Below are 25,561 nucleotides of genomic sequence, written 5' to 3' on the forward strand. Positions count from 1 at the left end.
GTGTGTGTGTGTGTGTGTGTGTGTGTGTGTGTGTGCCCTTACATTTACCTAGAAGTGCACTGGTCATCTGTCTCTCTTCTGGTCATCTGCCACGCAGTTAATGAACCTGGTTTATTTCACTATAATATTGTTTTCTTTGATCGTTGTCCCTGGTCAATATTCCATCAACAAGAAGCGCGCTTCAAATGACACGATATCAATAACATTTTCTTACATATATATAGCTTCATGTTGCAGATAGGCGGCTTCTGTGCCAATAATTACGTGTTACCTTTAGAAAACAATTTTAAAAATAGCAGTTCACTTCGCTAAAACTACAATTGGTGCTGGCCGACAAGAGTAGCGGGCGCACCAATGCGAGCAAAACCATAAGAAAACTTACTGTAGAGACTTTCTGCAAGAAAAAGTGGGCGTCGGCCAGCGTCCGCGTAACGAACGCGCGCTCGCTAGCAGACGATGCACTTGACAACGAAAGCAAAATTGAAGACACGTTGTATAACCCATACCTCAAATATTTATACGTAGCAAAAATGGTGTCAATATAGATGTGCAATGGAAATAAAGCACTATTATAAGAGCGTATGCGCGCAATCGGTCTCGGGGCTCGCAGCGAAATGACGTTGAATATGCCGCAAAGCGCATCTCCGCCCCAATCCAGTTCGCTCGCAGCGCCCTCGCAAAAATTTTCCACACGCGGCGCCTCAGCGAGAGAGGGCCAACAGGGCCGTTCAGCTCACTCGACCTCTCATTTCGTCTTTTTCCAGCGCTTGTTTTAGTTCTATTGTTGGTGTAAACATTGCACAGAACACCTTGTGGAAAATATTCTCTGTGAGTTGTGCTTGACGAGCATGTTGACGAGCGATATTTAACTTGCCCGCCCCAACCTGTCTGTTACTGCCGCATTCCTCGGGCAACTTACTGAAAACAACTTCGCTGTGTTCGTGAACGTTTCACCGTGCAAACTGCGCGCTGAGACCGAACATAAAAGGTATGTACTGTAAGTACTTCATTTTTTGATAGTATGTATTTAGTGCACTGTAATAGTTCTAATGTCATGTGCTGTGAAACATTCGGTAGTTCTATGTACTGAGCATTGCTGAAATCTCTTCAATGCTATTTACGCAGTCGCCAAACGTGGTACAAGAACAGTGATCATCTGCTCGCACGGTGTGGAGCAACGCCCGACCGATGGCTAGTTTGCCTGTTAGTTTTCGGTTGCTGGCAGACACGAACGCATGTGTTAACATAAGGTTCTGTGCAGAGGCCGGCGGATCACCGGAGGAAATGGGACCGCGAGGAGTACGAGAAGCTCGCCGAGGAGCGGCTTCGACTCGAAGACGAGGACGAGGAGCCGTTGGCCCCTGTGAAACGAGACACGCTCAAGCCCAGAGACTATAAGGTCACTGTTGTGTGCGAAATTTCGCATCATTAAGGCTTTTGACTATGTGCAGTTGCTTTGAAGCCACGGCGAAGCGTATGGCGTCTGCCTGTAGAATCTTTCTAAAAGAAATTTTGCCGGCAGTTCGTCCCTATTGGCTGGCTTCGACCAGGCCGCGACCAGCTACTAAGTGTAACGTGTCATTATTTGGAATGTTTTAGTGGCGCCTCCAAGGTGCATCGGGGATACGAAGACTGGAACCCGGGCCGGTCCGTTGGTTGAGGGCACGACGAGGCGGGTCGTCGCGAGCAGCCGATCATGTGTGCGAAAACCATCCGGCATGTTCGCTCCGCCGCCCTCTTGATTATAATCTCGATCTCTCGTGAGGCCCCCGTTTGACGATATTATTTACAAAGTACCGGCAAATATTTCTTTAGGCGACTCTGCCGGCTTTAGTAAGGTGAAGCCAATGAGGACAAACTGCTGGCAAAATATACAAGCAAGTCTTCCGGCTGCTGCCAGAATATCCAAAAGCTTTTCGATATGGCATCAAGTCGGAGGTCGTGTACTGGTACTACAAGACACTTAACAAGCTTTCGTTCAAATGTTGCAAAAGTAAAACATTTTTTAAAGTGGCAATTGACGCACACATGGTTGCAGAAGTAATGACACATGTGCAAGAAGTATGCAAACGAGGCAGAAGGAAAAACATAATACAGGTCTTGAAAAGATAAAAATATAAAGGAGTGGGATGCAAAATTACAAAGAGATGGGAGTCACACAAGGCAGAACATCATGTCGCAAGTACGGAGTGTGTTTTCAAGTCATAAAGGGACCCCACAACATTTTTATGACTGCCATTTGTAGTACTAGAGTGTGTTTGTAGTGTGTGTTTATTATGGAATACTGGACATGAACACAAAAACTTCTAAACATTTGTATGCAGGAACTGAAGGTATTCATTGTCAAAGTTCAAAATCTGAACAGATGATGAAGGAAGCTTCCCCTTTTGCGGTTCACTTCCCTAGTGACCTTACTGGTTGCTTCCAGTCACTGTGCGCCTCTTATATAAATATCCTGGAAGTCCCACCTCATGGTGGCTTTTACACATCTCCTTTCGATGGCTTTGTTTCCATGGTTACAACAAACCACCTGTGAACTGTGGCGTGGGCGTACAAAGGAATGCGTGACAGTGTCTGCAATGCTTCTTGCGTGGTGGTTCATATGCAGTTGCCACAGCCCAGAAGGTATTATGCTGACATCGAGAGCATTCATGTTGAGGTCTGTGGTGCAAACCGTTGGATAGCACCTCTACTGTCAAGTTGCAATCAGTTTCAAAAATATGGTATTCAGATGTGTAAATTCTTTTAATTAATTTATTTATTTACTTATTTATTTATTTACTTATTCAGAAAGCTACAGCGCAATAATAGGAATTATTGTAGAAGGGGAAAACAAAGGTAGTACAGGTAGTACACTGCAGCAGAAAAAAAAGAATGTAATGCTATGAGTAAAAATAATGCAACATTCACTATGCATTCACACTAAGAAAGGTGGATACAAAAGCTACTGTTGGGCAGACAAAGTTCCAATGTCACACAAATGTCACATGATACCTAATTAAAAAAAATTCAGCAAGAGCTCCGCCAAAGCAAGTGGGCGACGTGGAGGCAATCTCTTTTGGCAGGCCATTTCATTCATGGACTGTTTTCGGAAAAAAAAAATGTTTGTAAATGTTGATTCGACACTTATATTCTTGGACCTTTAGGGAGTGATCAATGTGGGTAGACTTCTAGGTAGGATGAAGTATAGATGTTTCTTTCCTTAGACCTGTTGCATCTGCAAAAATTTTGTGGAATAGTTTTAGGTGCATGAATTTCCATCTTTCTTGCAAAAGGGGCCATCCTAAATTGATTCTTATGTCACAGGAGCTTTGGATAAAGTCATAGTTCAAGGAGACAGATGTGCTGAACGCTTTTGAATGTGCTCTAATTCGGTAATAAATGTTTTTGCTCCAGGGTCCTAAGCGGAGCATCCGCATTCTGATATAGTGCACACGTTTGAAAAGTAAATAGTTTCTTTTAAAGGGGCCCTAAACCACTGTTTACCATAAAGAGGAGAAATGCATTTGAAGTTAAAATAGGCTATTTCAGAAATACTTTGCTGCAAAAAGTACTTTAATGCATTCAGCAGAAGCAGATATTGGCAAGCGGAGCTGGGCGTGCCCGCAACGCTCTGCCTTCTAAATGTCACCATGGCGTGCAGTTCAAATGTGCTTTTCGATGTTAATATGGATGCCACTACTTCCTATCTTGGTGCCTACGATGTGCCAAACATAAGCCAAACATGATTGTCGTTGGCCAAATGACTCTATATGTGTTAACGTTTCCTGATTCGTCAACGGTAGCTCTGCACAGTGTTTCGTATCTTCCAGCACCTCGACAGACTGAGCACGACGTAGCCGGGCACAACAATGGCAAAAACAAAATGCAGCGTGAGCTGTGCTCGTTCCGTTGAGTCCATCGCCACGCTCCGTCCGTGAAGTGAGCGTGTTTTGATCTGTTGTGGCGATAAGTCCGAACACGAAGCTTCCTCCAGAAAAACAGTGCTTCATGTTGCCTATAAGCAGTGTGTCGGAAAGGAATGAAAGCAAAAACGGAAAAAGAAAAGAAAAAAAAAGAATGTTTGACCAGAACGAAAACGTAACCGAAACTTTATTTATTAGTTTGTTTCAGAGTGAAACCAAAATATTTTTGATTGGTTTTCAGTTCTAAGAGAAAGTCAGCAATCCGAAACAACTGACGTCAGGCAACGTCAGAATTAGCGCATATCTCGGGTCCGCATAAGTGCGTATTTTGGGCAGGGATCGTGCGAGCGATAGCTGGTTGAGCACTTCACTAATCTAAGCCTGCCCCTCGGTACACTTGCAGATCGGTATCGTAGCAAAACCCAGGGCTTGCGCGCTGAAGAGCTTATCGTTTAACTTTCATGGGTACAACACTTTGTTACTGAAGTTTTATTGTTCATTTATGTTCGTTTTATCAGAACAGTGATCTAGCATTTCGGCGAGTACACTCAATGACCTGCTGCTTCTGAGATCCTACTCAGTGCTGTTGCATCTGGGTCGCAAGCCCCAAGGGTAGCGTTGGCCTGGCGGCCTGGGGCACAGCTGGAAGCATCCGAAGGTCCTGGCAAAGGATGAGTCGACTGCTGACAGAACAACTTGTTTATTCTAGCATCGCAAAAGAGCGGCCGGTCAGGTCGACCGAAGTGGAGAGACGGGAGACCACGTTACTCGACGGAAGAAATCGGAGCCTCTCTCGGCGTCCGTGGGCTGCTGCTTTTATACTCTCGGAGTCGAGGGCAAGAAGGAACGGCTCGGGATGAGGCGCACATGACGGCACCGCGCGGACACGTTGAGACTAGAAGGTGACGCATCCGCCGGGCCGGCGCCGGTCAGACTTCCTCGGTTCACAGTTGGGGAGCTCCTCTCCCCGGCTGCCGCGCTTTGAGAAGCGTGGGCACCAACATGCACACACACACACACGCACACACGAAGACACGTGGCATTGAAACATGCCTGGACGCGCATGGCAGGAGGCGTTGCAGCAACGCTGAACGGGCCAAAATGTCCATCGCTTTGAAAGAAGCCCCGGCATCCGTTGCATCCGCGCTGGCTATACCGCACGTCGTAGGCGAAACGTAACAGACCGCCCTGCCGGGAGGAGATCCCGATGGTCAGGGGACTGCATCCGCTGTCCGGAGGGATGTCGCTCGATAATGCTCATAACCGAAGTCGGTTGTCCCTCGGCGTTTCTTGAGCGCAGCGCACAGAGAAGGCCTCGTTCTCACGTTCAGGTTCACACAGGACACTGCAAAGTGACTTCGGGAGAGTTGCCATTTTTGTTCTCGTTCCCAGCAAGCGTTAGAACTACGCCGAAACTCAAACCGCTCAGTCAGCAAGCACAACACAACCCTCACTAAGCCATGCCAGGCTCTTTCCCCTTTTATACTACTGCCTAGTTCCTTACAGTAGTCTAGCAGCACTCGGAACGCGTCCACAAATTGGAAAATTGCACTAGAAAGCACGTCATCACTTTGAAACACTAAACAAAAGCAATATGTTAAAAATCCTGCCTCAGGAAGAAAAACATCAGTAACAAACAACTTTGAGGCTGATTCCTACATTAGGGGCCTCGACTTAAGCCATCGGCGTTACCGTTGAGACTCCCCTTTTTGTAACGCACCTCAAAGGAATATTGTTGCAAAGCGAGGCTCCAGCGCAGGAGGCGGCCATTTTTGGAAGAGATGGTCTGCAGCCATTGGAGAGGGCAGTGATCCGTCTCGAAGCATGTGAAGCGGAGACCGCAGCGAGCGACCGTACACTAGCTCAGCTGGCGAAAACCCCGTTGCCGCATGCGGCGCGATCCTCAATGCAAACATCACCCCAGGCAGACACAGCTCCCAGTCAGTTTGTTGTTCAAACCACAATGCTCTCAACACGGGCTTCATGACGGAGTGGAGCTTCTCAACGGAATTCGACTGTGGGTGGCACACTGAGCTGTGTAACAGCTTTACCCCGCACCTTTCGAGAAAGGCTGTCGTCAAAGCGCTAGTAAACACTGTGCCCTCATCTGACTGGATTTTCGCAGGAAAACCAACTCGCGCAAATATGGACAGTAGTGCATTGACTATCTCAACTGAGCTGAGTTCTTTAAGCGGCACTGCTTCAGGGAACTTTGTCGCTGGGCAGATCACAGTCAAAATGTGTCTGTACCCCGTGGCTGTTACCGGCAGAGGTCCCACTGTATCAATAACGAGCCGTCTAAAAGGCTCCGTAATGATAGGTACCAACTTCAACGGCGCCCTCGATTTGTCCCCTGGTTTGCCCACCCGCTGACAGGTGTCACATGTCTTCACAAAGTGGTCTGCGTCCCGAAAACACCCTGGCCAATAGTACTCTTGCAAGAGACGGTCCTTAGTTTTCTTAACTCCTAGGTGTCCGGACCACGAACCCCCATGCGACAAGTGCAACAGATCCTGACGGTAGCACTGAGGCACGATCAGCTGATCGAACTCCACTCCCCTGCGGTATAGATACTTCCGGTACAGGACCCCACCTCTTTCCACAAAGCGAGCATTTTTCTTGGCGATACCTTCCTTGGCATTGCAGCGCATGTTTTCTAGGCTGCCATCCTTTTTTTGCTCGGCTATCAAAGCCGACCGGCTGACTTTTAGCAGCCTATTGAGTCCATCTGACGTAGGCGCGATGAGCAAATCTGCAGATAGCTCTTCTAACTTTCCCGTGTCGGGCATGTCCTCTCCAGTATCTGGTGCCTTCAATGCTACAGGCTCAATTTTATTCAGTTCGGACGTGCTCTGAATATTAGCTTGCTGCGCCTCCGACCCTTTCTCATTGTTCGACAACGTCGGCCCCGCAACTACCGCCTTTGCAGCGAGCTCCCGAACTCTCGATCTGGTTAAGGCCTGAACGCTAGCCTCACCAAACAAAAGCCCCCTCTCGCGCAAGAGGTGATCGGACCTGTTCGAAAATAGGTACGGATACTGGGGGAGGCAGCATAGATGACACTGCGGCCTCCGTCTCAAGTGCCCCGAAATGTCCTTCAATAAGCACTTTTGCTACGGGCAGACACACGCTATGAGCTTCCACGGCTTGCTTGATCCATGCGCACTCGCCCGTGAACATATCGGGTTCTACGTAAGAGGGGTGAACTACATCCATTGTAGCTGTGGAATCACGAAGCACTCGGCACTCTTTCCCGTTCACGAGGAGGTCTTGCATGTAAGGCTCGAGAAGCTTCATGTTCTCGTCAGTGCTGCATAATGACAAAAACACGACTTTTGTTTTTGTTTACGAACACTGCGCCGAAAAGTGACCTGGCTTCTGGCACATATAACATGCGCGCTTGCCTCGTCTCGTACCGCTTTCTGCATTCGACTTCGGCTGCCGCCGACTCCTTATGTTCGGTCGGACTGCTTTCACTCGAATCCGCATTACGTGTGTCCCCCCTTGCTCTCATGGGTGTGAACTTCGGCCTCTCACACTTGGAGCCAAATTCACCCTTTTGACCGTCCTTAGCTCCGCGAGCCCGACGCGTCACAAACTCCTCGGCTAGCTCGGCGGCTTTAGCCACCGTACTAACGTCTGGCCTATCCAAGACCCAGTACCGCACGTTCTCAGGTAACCGACTATAAAACTGTTCCAGCCCGAAACACTGCAGAACTTTCTCGTGGTCACCAAACGCTTTCTCTTCTTTGAGCCACTCCTGCATGTTTGACATAAGCCTGTAGGCAAACTCTGTATATGACTCACTTCTGCCTTTCTCATTTTCCCGAAACTTCCGACGGAATGCCTCCGCTGACGGCCTGTACTTTTTTAGCAGACTCGATTTCATTTTGTCGAAATCCTCTGCCTCCTCTCTCTTCAAGCGAGCGACTACGTCGGCCGCCTCGCCGGGTAACAAAAGTGAGCAAGCGCTGTGGCCACGTTTCCCGAGAGAACCCCTGCTTCTCGCACGTTCGCTCAAAGTTAACCAGGAACAAACCAATGTCCTCTCCAAGCTTAAATGGCCGCATCAGGTCAGTCATTTTGAACAATACTCGTTCTGCACCGTGTGCCTGACTTCCATTACGAGTGCGTTCCATCTCTACCTCGAGACGCTTCATTTCCAAAGCGTGTTGACGGTCGCGCTCCTCTTTCGCTTGTTGCTCTCTCTCTTTCTCTTTTTCTTTTTGCTCTTTTCGTTCGCGCTCGTCTTTCTCTTTTGCTCTTTACATTTGCACTCCTGTCTTTTTGCCGTCTCCCTCTCCTCAATGGTCTCAAGGCATTCCAACAGCTCGTCATCCTCAGCTTCTAACTCAAGAATAGCCCTTAGCAGTTCTGGTTTTCTTAGTTTGTTTGAGACATCCAGACCCAACTCTCTTGCAAGCTCCAGCAATTTCGGTTTGCGCAACGACTTCCAATCCATGGCTGCTCTGAATGCTGCTTTCTCTACTGCCTACTATTGTCTTGCCGCAAACTAACCCGGCAGCAACAGCAACCACAATTACCAGCTCTGTTTCTGACAAAGAAAAGCCTGGCAAAACTCAGAAGAAGAAAGTCCCGCACTCACCAAACCTTGCAGCCAAGAATTCAGCGCAGTCGTTCCGCTGCACGCAACCAGTCATCACACAGGGCTCGTTGCACTGCTCCCAGATGGTCGTTGTGCTGCTCAGCATACAGTCAACCGCATGTCTTCGCTGCTGGCCTCCGTTGTCGCGATCTCACCGCTGGCAGCCAGTTGTTGCAATCGGGGTCGCGAGCCCCAAGGGTAGCGTTGGCCTGGCGGCCTGGGGCACAGCTGGAAGCATCCGAAGGTCCTGGGAAAGGATGAGTCGACTGCTAACAGAACAACTTGTTTATTCTAGCATCGCAAAAGAGCGGCCGGTCAGGTCGACCGAAGTGGAGAGATGGGAGACCACGTTACTCGACGGAAGAAATCGGAGCCTCTCTCGGCGTCCGTGGGCTGCTGCTTTTATACTCTCGGAGTCGAGGGCAAGAAGGAACGGCTCGGGATGAGGCGCACGTGACGGTGCCGCGCGGACACGTTGAGACTAGAAGGTGACGCATCCGCTGGGCCGGTGCCGGTCAGACCTCCTCGCTTCACAGTTGGGGAGCTCCTCTCCCCGGCTGCCGCGCTTTGACAAGTGTGGGCACCAACATGCACACACACACACACGCACACACAAAGACACGTGGCATTGAAACATGCCTGGACGCGCATGGCAGGGGGCGTTGCGGCAGCGCTGAACGGGCCAAAATGTCCGCCCCTTTGAACGAAGCCCCGGCGTCCGTTGCATCCGCGCTGGCTATACCGCGCGTCGTAGGCACGATCTCAGAATTCATAATTCACTTATTGAGAAAATTTAATACTATGTTTTTATTGTTACTTTGCTTCGAAAATTTTTGCGTACGAACCAAAGCCATTACGAACCATTATGGATAATTCTTATGGATATTATAGATAATTATGGATAATTATGGATAATTATGGACATTATGGATAATTCCAGAGCAGAACCAAAGCGGAACAATTTCAATGGAAAGAAACTAAAACCAGAACAAAAAGCATTTCGTTCCGATACCCTGCCTATAATGTTCTGAAAGCTCGCTCATTTCTGTACTCTTAGCATCTACTAGATGGCTGGCAAGTGAAGTAAAACTTTGCTTCTTTAGATTGCATTCATCACAACCGTGGCTCAAGACGTGTGGTCGCCCTGCTGCACGCAGGTGAAATGATGGGGGCTAGCAGACGACATGCGGCATGCACTGTTTTGCAGATGCGCTTAGTTTTCGCCACTTCCCGTTCATGGCGTTGTGTGGAGCGTGAGCCATGTGCTTGCGTGTTCCTCTAACGGTGGATTGACCTGTATAGCTGGTGTCTTCGATTCCTTCGGGTCTCAGCGTTCCCTCATTGGGCTCAGTAGTGGGCAGCTGGCATAGCTACGAAATTACATTTATGGCTTTTTAATCATTTACCCGACTGCCTGATTACCCTCTTTTCAAAAGAGGCTGCACCAATGAATCCCTGAAACATTTAGGCCAGACCAAGGAGATATACCAGAAGTACTATGTCCTAATTTGTGAAAATCCTGAAATAACTGCAAAAACACTATCACCATTTGTTGTCGCGAAGTGTCTTACTGAGAAACTAGGTCTCAGCTACAAGGTCATGAGAATGGTGTTAGAATCGCACCTCTGGCACGAGTTGTTGCAAACTCAGCGCTGACACCCGTTGTTGCAATCGGGTCGCAAGCCCCAAGGGTAGCGTTGGCCTGGCGGCCTGGGGCACTGGAAGCATCCGAAGGTCTCGGCAAAGCATGAGTCGACTGGTAACAGAACAACTGGTTTATTCTAACATCGCAAAAGAGCGGGCGGTCAGGTCGACCGAAGTGAGAGACGGGAGAGCACGTAACTCGACAGAAGAAATCGGAGCCTCTCTCTCGGCGTCCGGGGGCAGCTGCTCTTATAGTCTCGGAGTTGAGGGCGAGAAGGAACGTCTCGGGATGAGACCACGTGACTCTGGGCCTGGACAGACTGAGAGACATGTTGAGACGAGTGTAGTGACGCATCGCCAACCCGGCGACGGACAGACCTCCTCGCTTCTCACTTGGGGAGCTCCTCTCCCCGGCTGCCGCGCTTTGACAAGCGTGGGCACACACACACACACGCACACACGAAGACACGTGGCACTGAAACACGCCTGGACGCGCTTGGCGGGGAGACTGCGGGAGCTCCGAACGGGCCAAAATGTCCGCCGCTTTGAACGAAGCTCCGGCGTCCGTTGCATCCGCGCCGGCTATACCGCGCGTCTTAGGCGAAACGTAACAGACCGCCCCGCCGGGGGAAGGAGATCCCGATGGTCAGGGGACTGCATCCGCTGTCCGGAGGGATGTCGCTTGATGATGCTCATAACCGAAGTCGGTCGTCCTTAGGCGTTTCTTGAGCGCAGCGCAGAGAAGGCCTCGTTCTCTCGTTCAGGTTCACACAGGACACTGCAAAGTGACTTCGGGAGAGTTGACATTTTTGTTCTCGTTCCCGGCAAGCGTTAGAACTACGCCGAAAGTCAACCGCTCAGTCAGCAAGCACGGCACAACCCTCACTAAGCCCTGCCAGGCTCTTTCCCCTTTTATACTACTGCCTAGTTCCTTACAGTAGTTTAGCAGCACTCGGAACGCGTCCACAAATCGGAAAATTGCACTAGAAAGCACATCATCACTTTGAAACACTACACAAAAGCAATAGGTTAAAAATCCTGCCTCAGGAAGAAAAACATCAGTAACAAGCAATTTTGAGGCTGATTCCCACGTTAGGGGCTTCGACTTAAGCCATCGGCGTTACCGTTGAGACTCCCCTTTTTGTAACGCACCTCAAAGGAATATTGTTGCAAAGCGAGGCTCCAGCGCAGGAGGCGGCCATTTGTGGAAGAGATGGTCTGCAGCCATTGGAGAGGGCAGTGATCCGTCTCGAAGCATGCGAAGCGGAGATCGCAGCGAGCGACCGTACACTAGCTCAGCTGGCGAAAACCCCGTAGCCGCATGCGGCGCGGTCCTTAATGCAAACTTCACCCCAGGCAGACACAGCTCCCAGTCAGTTTGATGTTCAAAACACAATGCTCTCAACACGCGCTTCATGACGGAGTGGAGCTTCTCAACGGAATTCGACTGGGGGTGGTGCACTGAGCTGTGTAACAGCTTTACCCCGCACCTTTCGATAAAGGCTGTCGTCAAAGCGCTCGTAAACACCGTGCCCTGATCTGACTGGATTTCCGCAGGAAAACCAACTCGCGCAAATATGGACAGTAGTGCATTGACTATCTCAACAGAGCTGAGTTCCTTAAGCGGTACTGCTTCAGGGAACTTTGTCGCTGGGCAGATCACAGTCAAAATGTGCCTGTACCCTGTGGTTGTTACCGGCAGAGGTCCCACTGTATCAATAACGAGCCGTCTAAAAGGCTCCGTAATGATAGGTACCAACTTCAACGGCGCCCTCGATTTGTCCCCTGGTTTGCCCACCCGCTGACAGGTGTCACATGTCTTCACAAAGTGGTCTGCGTCCCGAAAACACCCTGGCCAATAGTACTCTTGCAAGAGACGGTCCTTAGTTTTCTTAACTCCTAGGTGTCCGGACCACGAACCCCCATGCGACAAGCGCAACAGATCCTGACGATAGCATTGAGGCACGATCAGCTGATCGAACTCCACTCCCCTGCGGTCTAGATACTTCCGGTACAGGACGCCACCTCTTTCCACAAAGCGAGCATTTTTCTTGGCGATACCTTCCTTGACAATGCAGCGTATGTTTTCTAGGCTGCCATCCTTCTTTTGCTCGGCTATCAAAGCCGCCCGGCTGACTTTTAGCAACCTATTAAGTCCGTCTGACGTAGGCGCGATGAGCAAATCTGCAGATAGCTCTTCTAACTTTCCCGTGTCGGGCATTTCCTCTCCAGTATCTGGTGCCTTTAACGCTACAGGCTCAATCTTATTCAGTTCGGGCGTGCTCTGAATATCAGCTTGCTGCGCCTCTGACCCTTTCTCATCGTTTGACAACGTCGGTCCCGCAACTACCGCCTTTGCAGCGAGCTCCCGAACCTTCGATCTGGTTAAGGCCTGAACGCTAGCCTCACCAAACAAAAGCCCCTTCTCACGCAGGAGGTGATCGGACCTGTTCGAAAATAGGTACGGGTACTGGGGGGGCAGCATAGATGACACTGCGGCCTCCGTCTCAAGCGCTCCGAAAGGTCCTTCAATAAGCACTTTTGCTACGGGCAGACACACGCTATGAGCTTCCACGGCTTGCTTGATCCATGCACACTCGCCCGTGAACATATCGGGTTCTACGTAAGAGGGGTGAACTACATCCATTGTAGCTGCGGAATCGCGAAGCACTCGGCACTCTTTCCCATTCACGAGGAGGTCTCGCATGTAAGGCTCGAGAAGCTTCATGTTCTCGTCAGTGCTGCATAATGACAAAAACATGACTTTTGTTTTTGTTTCTGGACACTGCGCCGAAAAGTGACCCGGCTTCTGACACGTATAACACACGCGCGCTTGCCTCATCTCGAACCGTTTTCTGCGTTCGGCTTCGGCTGCCGCCGTCTCCTTACGTTCGGTCGGACTGCTTTCACTCGCATCCGAACTACGTGTGTCCCCCTTTGCTCTCATGGGTGTGAACTTCGGCCTCTCAAACTTGGAGCCAAATTCACCCTTTTGACCGTCCTTAGCTCCGCGAGCCCGACGCGTCACAAACTCCTCGGCTAGCTCAGCGGCTCTAGCCACCGTACTAACGTCTGGCCTATCCAAGACCCAGTACCGCACGTTCTCAGGTAACCGACTATAAAACTGTTCTAGCCCGAAACACTGCAGAACTTTCTCGTGGTCACCAAACGCTTTCTCTTCTTTGAGCCACTCCTCCATGTTTGACATAAGCCTGTACGCAAACTCTGTATATGACTCACTTCTGCCTTTCTCGTTTTCCCGAAACTTCCGACTGAAAGCCTCCGCTGACAGCCTGTACTTTTTTAGCAGACTCGATTTCACTTTGTCGAAATCCTCTGCCTCCTCTCTATTCAAGCGAGCGACTACGTCGGCCGCCTCGCCGGGTAACAAAGTGAGCAAGCGCTGTGGCCACGTTTCCCGAGAGAACCCCTGCTTCTCGCACGTTCGCTCAAAGTTAACCAGGAACAAACCAATGTCCTCTCCAAGCTTAAACGGCCGCATCAGGTCAGTCATTTTGAACGATACTCGTTCTCCTGCACCGTGTGCCTGACTTCCATTACGAGCGCGTTCCATTTCTACCTCGAGACGCTTCATTTCCAAAGCGTGTTGACGGTCGCACTCTTCTTTTTCTTTCTGTTCTTTAAGTTCGCGCTCCTGTTTCTCTTTTTGCTCTTGAAGTTCGCGCTCCTGTCTTTTTGCCGTCTCCCTCTCCTCAATGGTCTCAAGGCATTCTGACAGCTCGTCATCCTCAGCCTCTAACTCAAGAATAGCCCTTAGCAGTTCTGGTTTTCTGAGTTTGTCTGAGACATCCAGACCCAACTCTCTTGCAAGCTCCAGCAATTTCGGTTTGCGCAACGACTTCAAATCCATGGCTGCTATGAATGCTGCTTTCTCTACTGCCTACTATTGTCTTGCCGCAAACTAACCCGGCAGCAACGACAACCACAATTACCAGCTCTGTTTCTGACACTAACAAAAGCCTGGCAAAACTCAGAAGAAGAAAGTCCCGCACTCACCAAACCTCGCAGCCAAGAATTCAGCGCAGTCGTTCCGCTGCAGGCAACCAGTCATCACACAGGGCTCGTTGCACTGCTCCCGGATGGTCGTTGTGCTGCTCAGCATACAGTCAACCGCATCTCTTCGCTGCTGGCCTCCGTTGTCGCGATCTCACCGCTGGCAACCAGCCAGTTGTTGGGAATCGCACCGCTGCCACCAGCTGTTGGTATCGCACCGCTGGCACGAGTTGTTGCAAACTCAGCGCTGACACCCGTTGTTGCAATCGGGTCGCAAGCCCCAAGGGTAGCGTTGGCCTGGCGGCCTGGGGCACTGGAAGCATCCGAAGGTCTCGGCAAAGCATGAGTCGACTGGTAACAGAACAACTGGTTTATTCTAACATCGCAAAAGAGCGGGCGGTCAGGTCGACCGAAGTGAGAGACGGGAGAGCACGTAACTCGACAGAAGAAATCGGAGCCTCTCTCTCGGCGTCCGGGGGCAGCTGCTCTTATAGTCTCGGAGTTGAGGGCGAGAAGGAACGTCTCGGGATGAGACCACGTGACTCTGGGCCCGGACAGACTGAGAGACATGTTGAGACGAGTGTAGTGACGCATCGCCAACCCGGCGACGGACAGACCTCCTCGCTTCTCACTTGGGGAGCTCCTCTCCCCGGCTGCCGCGCTTTGACAAGCGTGGGCACACACACACACACGCACACACGAAGACACGTGGCACTGAAACACGCCTGGACGCGCTCGGCGGGGAGACTGCGGGAGCTCCGAACGGGCCAAAATGTCCGCCGCTTTGAACAAAGCTCCGGCGTCCGTTGCATCCGCGCCGGCTATACCGCGCGTCTTAGGCGAAACGTAACAATGGCCAGCGGTGATCTGCTGCTCCAAGTCCATGACAAGAAGTCCATGACAAGAATCAGTCTGAGAAACTGCCTGGGCTTGTTGAACTTGATAACACCGCTGTCCCAATAAACCTGCACCATTCTCTGGACAGTACGCATGGAGTCCCATCTGAGCAAGACTTACTAGACTTGAGTGAAAACGGAGCTCCTTGAGGGCTGGAAAAAAGAGCACATGACAAAGGTCCAAAGAAACAAGATCAGGCGGGTTGACAAAGAGATCCCAACAAAACACCCAATTTTGATGTTCTGCGCAAGTACTCTGCCCGAATATATTGAAACAGGCTATGTGAAAGTCCAACTTGGACACTACATTCCCAAACCGCGGTGCTGCTTAAGTGCCAGTGATTTCTCACAGCTCCGAGTGGTGCCGGTGCCGTACCCCACGTGCAGTGTGTGCATTGCACCATCATCCTGCTGACAACTGTGCTGAGACACAGCACTGTGCTACCTGTGACCACCCCGTGCACTCCTAATCATGTCCTTCTTGGAAGAGGAAAAAGAGATAAATTACGCTGAAGATTAAAGAGAACATTTCCTTTCAGGAAGTGCGAAAGCACATTTCCTTTCTTTATACCACAGGGTATGCTGGTGCGGTGCATAAGAGGGCAATGCCGCAGCAGACTCCGGCATCAGCCTGGCCCACAAAGAGTGTAGCCGAGGCAGTGCCACCAGCCCCCCAGGCGACATTGGCCAGTGCTGGAATGCTGTCTCTGAAGGAGGGGCCCATCGACTTTTGGGTTGGTGGCCTCCAAGGCCCTGCTTTTTGAGGCAAGGCCTAACAGCCTGCTCGCGTAAGCTTAAGTCCAGCGCCTCCTAGGAGTCGATGGACACAACTCCAAGCCAGATGGCACACCCAGCACCTCAAGACCGGCGCGATTCTTGTGAATGCTCCAAGAAAGACAAACCTTGGATTACAGGGCCTGGAGATGCTCCGTAAGCCAGCTTGACTCCTCTTGACACGCAGCGCAAAAACATTAACAACATGGATACACAAATATTACACTGAAACGTGAGAGGTCTTATCCACAACCTCGATGAGATTAAAGAACTTCTACACAAATACAATCCAAAGGTGCTGTGTGTTCAGGAGACGCACCTAAAATCAACACAAGGAAGCTTCCTCAGGCAATATGCCATCTTTAAAAAAGACAGCAACGATGCACTCGCCTCGTCGGGCGGCGTTGCAGTAATAGTGGACAAAGGTGTTGCTTCTTTGAACTGCCCTTGAGGCAGTTGCAGTCTGAGCAGTGCTCTTTCAGAAGTTAGTCACCATAAGTTTTCTATACATCCCTCCAAATTATCAGGTTTCCAGAACAGATTCTTTATGGTTTATCGCTGAACTTCCTGAACCATGTATTGTTGTTGGAGATCTAAATGCACAAAGCACTCTGTGAGGTGACGCTGGTTGCAATGCGAGAGGGTGCTTAATTGAAAACTTGCTCTTCTCCACATGTGAGTGCTTGCTAAGCAGAAAAGAGCACACTTTCTACAGCAAGGCAGACAAAGCGTACTCGTCTATAAATATCGCATAAAGTACACTCGTGCCATATCTGAAGTGGAACGTCATCAAAAACCCACCCACTGTAGTGTCTCAGCGGCTGTGGTGTTGTGCTGCTAAGCATGAGGTCACGGGATCAAATCCTGGCTACAGTGGATGTGTTTTGATGAGGGTAAAATGCAAAAACGCCTGTGTCTCATGCATTGGGGGCATGTTAAAGATCCCTTGGCGGTCAAAATTAATCCGGAAACCTCCACTATGGCATGCCTCATAATAAAATCGTAGATTTGGCACATAAAATCCCAGAAATAAATTAATTCATCAAGAACCTTTATGGGAGCCACCACTTGCCTATCGTTTTAACGTTAACAAAAAGTGATGAAACCTCTCCCCATGTTCCCCAGTGGAAAGTTGACTCTGCCGACTGGAAAGGATACAGAGAGCTCACGCACTTAACCTAGGACGACATTCGTGCACTGAACATTGATGACGCACTGGAATGTAGTGTCCATATGCATCCCAGAAGCACAAGGATTGCATTCCAAGTGACATGTTCCTGGTGGAATGATGATTGTAGGGAAGCATGAAGGAAGCAAGATATGGCTTGGGGTCACCTTTGTGACTCTTCGATCACGGAAAATCTAATAAACTTTAAGAAAACAAATACTGAGGGTAGAATAATGTGCCGCCGTGCCAAGAGGGAAAGCTGGAGAAATACATGTCAGGTATAAACTCCTACACAGATAAAAGAAAAGCCTGGAACAAATTAAATTAACAAATTAAACGGCCAGCAAAGCCACCCTCTAGCATTAACAAACACCCAGGGAAATGCTCCTGAAGACCTGGCTGATTTTCTAGGTGCTCACTTTGAGTATATTTCCAGTTCAGCCCATTACACACACATTTTTACCCTACCAGTGGCAAGTAGAGCGATTCCCCCTGGATTGGAAAATAAAGAATGAATCATACAGCTGTCCATTTAACATGGTGGAGCTTCGGGCCTCACTGAATTATTGTAACAAGTCTGCACCAGGAAGAGACAGAATATCTTACGACATGATCAAACACCTTGCACCCTGAAACCCACAAAGCACTTATGTCGCTACTTAACTTCATATTCTGTGGTTGCATCCCGGCTGCTTGGAAAGAGGCAATAATAATTCCTGTTCTCGAAGAGGGCAAGGACCCGACTTCGGTCAGCAGTTGTAGGCCTGTAGCTCTAACCAGTTGCCTGTGCAAACTCTGAGAAAATGACTAACCAGCACCTTATCCATTTTCTCGAAAGCAAGGAAACACTAGGTCCCTTACAGTGCGGTTTCAGGAAAGGTAGATCCACAACAGATCACCTTGATCGCATCAAGACAAATATATGTGATGCTTTTGTGCATAAAAATATTTTGTTACATGTATTTTTATATATGGAGAAAGCATACGACACCACTTGGCATTTTGGAGTTTTGTAATCCTTTGCGATCTGGCTGGAATGGGTGTTCGAGACAACTTGCTGACTGTGATTCAAAGTTGTCTCTTGAACTGCACATTCCGTGTTCGAATTGGTAACGTCCTATCTCATCCATTTATGCAGGAGACCGGTGTACCACAAGGTGGTGTGCTGAGTTGTGCTCTATTTGTTTTAAAAATGAACTCTCTCCATACTGCCATACCTCGCACAAGGTTTTATTCTGTGTATGTGGATGACGTGCAAATTGTTTGCAAATCTTCTAATCTTGCTATCTGCGAGCAACAGGTACAGCTTGGCCTAAACAAACTATGTTCATATGCTACTTGGACTGAAAGTGGCTACATCAGTCAGCTTCTGTTTCCTTCGTGCTATTACCTTGGTTTTGCAACCAGGCTGCTTTGCATAGAAGCATTGGTTCCTTAGTGCTGCCAATTCTTTCACTCATGGGCAAGTGTGCTTCATATGGATGTAACAAGAGATCAGAGAAAAATATGCTTGTCCCATGCACTGTGTCAAACAGTGGATGCGTAGCTTCTCAATCACTTCTGTCACACCTTCAATACTGAGACCCTGTTGGCCTTGTGATGCATGTAGAATTGCAAGTGTAGGTGAATGTATGGAGGAGTATGAAACATAATACTTGACATTTAATGTGTCGGCACCCCTTGTGCAGACATGATCAGTTGCACCTCTTTATCGAGATGTTCGTAAATGTCCTTTGGGGTCGCATCGAGCTATGTGAACACCGTTTTTAAACATATAAACCAGCGCCGCTGTGCAGGTGCCTTCTCTCGGAACTTCTTGCTAATGTCAAAGCTGTTCTTTGTGTTAGTGTTCTCTGTGCATCTAGGCTCTGTGACAGACCCCTCACTAGATCTACTCAGCGAGACACTGGCACCAAAACTGAGGAAAGTGGCAAAGCAGCTAGGTCAACATGCTACACGCAAGCGTCAGTAATGTGGTAACATCAGAATTGGCCCGCACATGCCTTCGATTCCACTACTTGCAGGATTAGCCTGCATTACAAATGGCATTAAAATGCTTGCATAAGCACGTGCCGTACGCTGGTATCAGGATCAGCCCGCAAAGTCACACGTTTGATTATACTGTCTTTGGGACCAGCCCAGTCTTCAGCGCATCGGAATCAGCCCAATTTACTTGCTGAGGCACATCACACCCCGAACCCCGATGAGGTAGGAAAAGAAAGACTGTGAAGCTGCGTAGTCCTATGCCACATACGTTTATCTTTGTCCTAAATGAATACTGTGCAGCTCTGATGCAATTCTTCTAATGTTGGTTCAGGTTGACCTTGACTCGAAGCTTGGAAAGACGTGTGTCATAACAAAAACAACACCAGCTTCCCAAGCTGGGGGGTACTACTGCAATGTCTGTGACTGTGTGGTCAAAGACTCCATCAACTTCCTGGACCACATCAATGGCAAAAAACGTAAGTGAAGACCAGTGGCTAAAATGGTGTAATAGATGCAACAGTGGGGCTATATTCTATATTTGTTGTTGAGGTAAACCACCCACATCTTCATTGAAGGACAAAATGTAAATTTCTCCACATTATTCTTGAAAAACCTTGTAGTGTTCGATGCCTTTCAATGCTCAAGACTGCCATGCTGCTAGCATTTCAGAACTGACACTGATGTGCCGGAAGCTATGCCCATGCTAGCTCCATGCCATGGTCATTGCCCAACATCAAACAGTCCAGAATTTAAGCATTAATATCAAAAAAATCTTGCACCAAAGTGAACTTAATAAGTACCTAGTGTGTAAAAAACTGCAAATGGATATAACATCAGGAGAATGAGCAGCACACTTGCATTCATGTACACCCATGTTTGTTTGTTTTAATGCTAGAACTTGGTATTTTTCCTACTTGGTTTCTTTCACCTCTTTAGGCAGGTGCACCTAAAAATGCTAATCACATTGCTAGTGAGCACTTCTCTCTGTTGGCAGTGTTAAACCCACGTTCACAGGGTATTCTGATGTAACGGCATGTACTTGTCAGTGGCAACATAGTATGTGTGGTCAGGCTGTCTGCATTGCATTTGCCAAATTCTTTCCATGTGAGTTAGCTTCTGCATTTGTTTTATTTTCCTCTTTATAGCAAACCTTAGAAGTATGCGTTAACCCATTTTTCTTTTTTTGCCTTGATTTGCTAAATGGCTGCTTTTACTTACACTTTGCATGTTCCCTACATTCCTTTAATTCCGCTGACGTGTGGAATTGCCACAGTTATTGTGAAGCTAATTCTAACATAAAGTTCACAACCACTGCAGCATTGACTTAAGCAGCCTTTTTCTGTCTGCTAACAGGTTTATATAAAAATCAGTTATAGTCGATAGCATAATTCTGCTTCTGTGCGTGCAATATGTGGAATAGTGGAGGTAATTTGTACGACAAATTTCATCTGAAATTAGCTGACAGTTTTGTATCATTATTTTTTATTTTGGCATGTTTCCACATCTCAATTTTCTATTGTCCAAGGCCATTTGGTTCTAAAATATTTCTGCCATGTTTTGTGTCTCGACTTGACTTATTTTTCACCGCAGATCGTAATCTTAAATGATATTGCGCGACAAAAAACAAGACGGACGTGAGAGAAGATGACACACCAAGCGCAAGGTGTGTCGCACTTGGTGTGTCGTCTTCTCTCACGTCCGTGTCGTTTTTTGTTGCGCAGTATCATTTAAGTAATGGATTACCAACTTGCCCGGAATGCTGCTCTCATTAAGATCGTAATCCTTCTGCCTCATTTCATTAAATTGAGTGGAACAGGACATGGTGTGACTGAGAAATGTGACAGTAATGTTAGCAAAAGATGATAAATCTTAAGAGTGCTGCTCAAACAGTTCATTACCTTGCTAGAGGAACCAACACATCTAGCTCAAGTGTCAGTCTAATTGGGGAGGCACGAGTGTGGTCTTTGCTTTCTCAAACGAGCAGATGCATAGACGATATGGATGCTGATTGTAACAGTGTATATTATGACCTTAAAGTACTTCATAAAGTGCAATGACCTAGGAGTATTACAGGCTGCAACTATGCACTATTAGCATATGATCTAAACAATATTTGTTTTTTTTTAACTTTGAAAGTATAATTGCAGTTTACTGGGCAAGTTGTACATGTATGTCTGCCTGAGATAACTAAAGGCATAACTGTAATGTTGTTAGAAGTTTTGAGTTGAAAAAAGATAAAAGGGGCTGTACAAGTAACTAGTACAGTTGAAAAGTGCTGTAATTTAAGTGCTGCTATGTCCGAGATAGAAACTACATTTTCCAAAGACTGACTGGTGAACATGTACAGTGTTGTGTTGGCGAGAATATGCTTGTCTGCATCATTGGTGTGTCATTTGCAGACCAGCGTAACCTGGGCATGTCCATGCGTGTTGAGCGCTCAACCCTGGATCAGGTCAAGCAGAGGTTTGAGGTCAACAAAAAGAAACTTGAAGAGAAGAAGAAAGACTATGACTTTGAGCAGCGTATGCAAGAGCTTCGAGAAGAGGTAGAGAGACCTAGACCTATTATACCACTTTTCAGGTGCCTGTTTGTGGATTGCAGTGGTCTTAGGTATGAATGGCTATTGAAGTTGAGCATGTGATGAGTTTTACTTTGTTCTAAAGAGCCATCAAAGGAGTGTGGACACAAAATTCCCACAGTTGTAAGGGCTGTAGCCTATTCTTGTCAGTTATACAAGTATTGCACGCACGAAACATGGCACATGAAAAATTGACATTTCAGTATTGAAATCCACAAACTTGAGATGAGTGGCAATGGCAGATTTATCATAATTTACGTCATCGTAGCCGAACATCAGATCATTCTCGAATGCAAAAAGTTGGGGAACTGCTCATGCTGTACTTCAAAAAAATATGCGAAAGTACAACTGTCCCTGTTGGATGCTTTGTGTACTATGATTCATTTGTGTGTGTGTTTTATAGTAGTACCTTCCAGGCCTGTTGATCAGTTCTCATTTGTCTGACATGATTATTGTCTTTGTTAGACCTGCCCATTATGGTTCATTCCTAAGCACCGATTGTGGTGCATCGAACCACCGACTCCTACGTGAGCCATGCCCCAGTGCAGAAAGACATATTTTGAAGTAGATGCATTGTTTTATTTGATTTGCTGTACAGCCACTAAGACTTTGCACCATAGCAACAAACTTGCACATTATTTCACTCACCAGACTCGGACCGACCAGTGAGTCAGAACTCCATATTCTAGAACTTCCCTCCACTCAATACTCCACCTTGACTCAAGAAAGTTAATGGCAGTGGTGCCCCTTGACAAAAGTGGTCACTGCACTTTCTATGACACTCCACGTCAATTCTTAAGAAGCGTAGAGGCCTCTTTGGTTGAATGGTGGCACTGTACTCAACTCACTGGAGAGAAGGGACATCTTCAGGTCAAGGATTGTTTGAGATTACAGGGGTGAATAAACTGAGGTGAGGCTAAGTGAAGTTCGAGTCTGAGTGAATTGAGCTGAGCCCGAAAGGTGTGATAATGCCCAACTCTGGATCGGGTTAAGCAGAGGTTCGAGGTCAACAAAATGTGTCTGAGTGGATCGAGGCGAGTATGATTAGGTGTGAATCTGAGCCTGTGTGAGTGTGCGTGAGACTGTGTGAGTCGAGGCGACTCTGACCGACTGTGAATCTCTGAGTTTAACACTCCTGAATCACATGTGATCACAAAACTACATGTGAGGATGACTTCACATTATTTTCAGCGAATCTAACAGTGTATCCACGAGCGGTGTTAATTAGAAACAGTGATCCTGAATTAGTAGATGTGAACAGTGGACTTTTGTCCAAAATAATAATAATAAATAAATAAAATCACAATTGTAAGGCGCCAAAGTGAATTGTGTAAGTCTATCTTTGTGAAATATGAGTTAGGTGTCCGTAGCTTGTAATCTGGTTGGTATTGAGTTTGCTCATTGCGCCCAAGTTCAACTTCTTCTGTGGCTAAAATTCACAGGTTGGCATACTCAAGAGTACACTCACTCATACTCAACACCTTAGCAGTGTAACCAAAGAAGGATATTAGTAGAAACAACAGTGCAAGTGAGTGAGGGGACATGAATACGAATGTGATTGACTGTCGGTGAATGTGAGCAAATGCAAACGTGAATGCGAGTGGCTCATTGAGTACAGTAGAACCTCATTGATACGATCCCATTTCATACAATTTCCCATGGCCATCATTCATAATCGAGAACACAAAAAGTGACCTAATTCAATCATGCTTCTTTTATTGGTTAATACATTCCCGAAAAACATGACCTTTTGGCACGAACGTTGAGTACATCGCCAAACTGCAGTCGTATGGTATGTTTTCTGGCCGCAATACGTTACGGGGCACGTGTGATTGAGAGAAGTAGGCGCCCGCCACTGCAGCTTCTCCACAGCACTCGTCTGCCTGTGTCACATGAAAATGCCAGCATGTACTGTTTTCTCTTCTGGTGCCAGCAGATCTTCTCATGGGTCATCGCATATTGCATCTGCAGCTGGCGCCGCCAACCTTATTTGTCTTTTTACTGAATGTATGGATGAGGTTATACTGTACATGCAAGTACAAGAGCAAGTGAGTGTAAAGGGATGGTGTGAATATGTTCGAGTGGAAGTCGGAGCAAGCGTGAATGTCAGTGTGAGTACACATGAATGAGTCAATTGTGCTTTGCGTGAATGGATCTGATTGTAGCCCTTGTGAGTGCCTACGGCAGCTGGTTGCGAATGATGGCTCGACTGCTCCGAACTGATTTGTGAATCTGAGTGAATGAGTGCTGTTGAATTAGAGCCCAGATGAGCAGAATCTTGGCGAGCGCGGCTCTGTAGAAATTTGGCAAGTTTGAGTGAGCCCAGCCAAGTAGAATTCTGTTTAGTCTGAGTGAGCTCGGCCGAGTGGAATTTTTGGTGAATCTTAACCCTAGCGAGCCCTAAGCAAGAAATATATTTTGTCCGTGATTCTAAGCGAGTTCTGTTTATCTTACGGACCAAGGCTGTTAAACAGATCTCACCCAGACTGGCTTGGAAGTTTTATTTTTAGCTTAGGGCTGATTAAGACTGAAAATCACCGAATTCTAGTCATCAGTGCCTACTTAGACTCGGATTCACCAAAATTCTACTCAATTTGGCTCACTTGAACTTGGAATCAAAATTTTTACACAGCTGGGTTCACTTGGACTCGGATACACTAAAGTGCTACTCAGCTGGGCTTACTTGGACTCGTCTCTGTGTTCTATATCGTTCCACCTCTTAACACTCCACCTTGACTTGATAAAGTGGATGGCAGGGCTGCTAAGTCTGCTGCCGCCACACACAGGGCCAGGTACTGCACCCATAGGAGGCTGCGAGACAGTCTGTGTCGCTAAGCGGGAAAATGCATTAACAAAGGGGACAAGAATAAACTGTTACCTTCATTTCTGTTCTCATCACTCTTATGCTGGTTTCTTATGTAAAGTAATGTGGCACCCCAATAGGCCCAGCATTATATGCTACTAAATTTCAATTTACTTTTTGCAGTGATGTGCCTGAGAAGTGGCATTTGGCACTTGCCAAGATCATGCCTCTAGCTTAAGTTGTGCTACGTTTTCCACAACCCTGCATGTTCAGTAACCTTGTGAGAATTTTCAACTGTCAGTCCCAACACAAGCTGATCAAATTGAAACTGATGTATTGTGTTTATGCGTTGCAGCTGAACATAAATTAGGAACAAACTAGAAGGAATCTCCAGCCAGTTCTCGATTCTTCCTCCTAGCCACATTAGCCTCTGTCGCAGCTGTCTAGAGCTCTGTAGCCTTGTGCTGTAAAGAAAGTGTAATCGCACAGCAACTACTAGGTTTAAGATATAGTACTCGAAAATATTTGGTTTGTAGGATCATGTTGCTTTGCTTGAGCTCCAGGACTATCTCTCGAACCTGCCCTTAAATATGCATGATTCTTCCTTCAGCAGTAGATTTACTATACCTGCCATTTCTTGCTAATTTTTATGTGAAGTTCACGAATTTGGGCTCATTCTTTAAGTATGTTGCATCAACTATTACAAAAAAATTTAAAAGATGTGGAAAGATGGGATGGTGCAAGATTGGGGAAAAAAAAAAAGAGCAGCAGTGATATCTATACCACCTTCTGCTGGTACAAGACAATTGTATACGGCAAGCATAGCTTCCTATATGCCTACGCACTTTTCAGTGCCTGTGCAAAAGCCCCAGAATGGCCGGCCAACCTGCTTTCTTTCTCACCCAGACTTCACAAATGTTTGTCTGTAGGCCTGTGTAACAATGCTCAACTAAAAGAAAAAAAAATGTATGCTATGAATGCAGGAAGAGAAGCTGCGAGAGTATCGCCGTGAAAAACGCAAGGAACGAAAGCGAAAGCACCAGGAGTCCTCGGAGGACGTCGACCCCGACATGGCTGCCACCATGGGCTTCTCGGGGTTTGGTTCGTCAAAGAAGTAATTGTGCACACGTGCACTAACAAAATAAAAGAAAAAAATTTTACTGCTCACATGTCCACTGATCTCTACA

General features: G+C 47.6%; 1 protein-coding gene across 2 annotated transcripts; it reads left to right on the top strand.

Annotated features, from left to right (window-relative positions):
• Window positions 1-730: 730 nt before the first annotated feature.
• On the top strand, window positions 731-25,541 carry LOC126542994 (zinc finger matrin-type protein 2). Of its 2 annotated transcripts, none has more exons than XM_050190139.3 (6): window positions 731-997; window positions 1,126-1,203; window positions 1,262-1,399; window positions 19,325-19,469; window positions 21,393-21,538; window positions 25,358-25,541. In XM_050190139.3, the coding sequence occupies exons 2-6, from the start codon at window positions 1,189-1,191 to the stop codon at window positions 25,490-25,492; spliced, it is 579 nt and encodes a 192-aa protein (XP_050046096.1). In that variant the 5' UTR covers window positions 731-997; window positions 1,126-1,188; the 3' UTR covers window positions 25,493-25,541. The 2 variants fall into 2 exon arrangements, with proteins under 2 accessions (XP_050046096.1, XP_050046095.1); XM_050190138.3 differs by having other exon boundaries at window positions 731-988.
• Window positions 25,542-25,561: the final 20 nt, after the last annotated feature.

Source organism: Dermacentor andersoni, chromosome 2 (assembly GCF_023375885.2).
Source record: "Dermacentor andersoni chromosome 2, qqDerAnde1_hic_scaffold, whole genome shotgun sequence".
Classification (NCBI taxonomy): Eukaryota; Metazoa; Arthropoda; class Arachnida; order Ixodida; family Ixodidae; genus Dermacentor; species Dermacentor andersoni.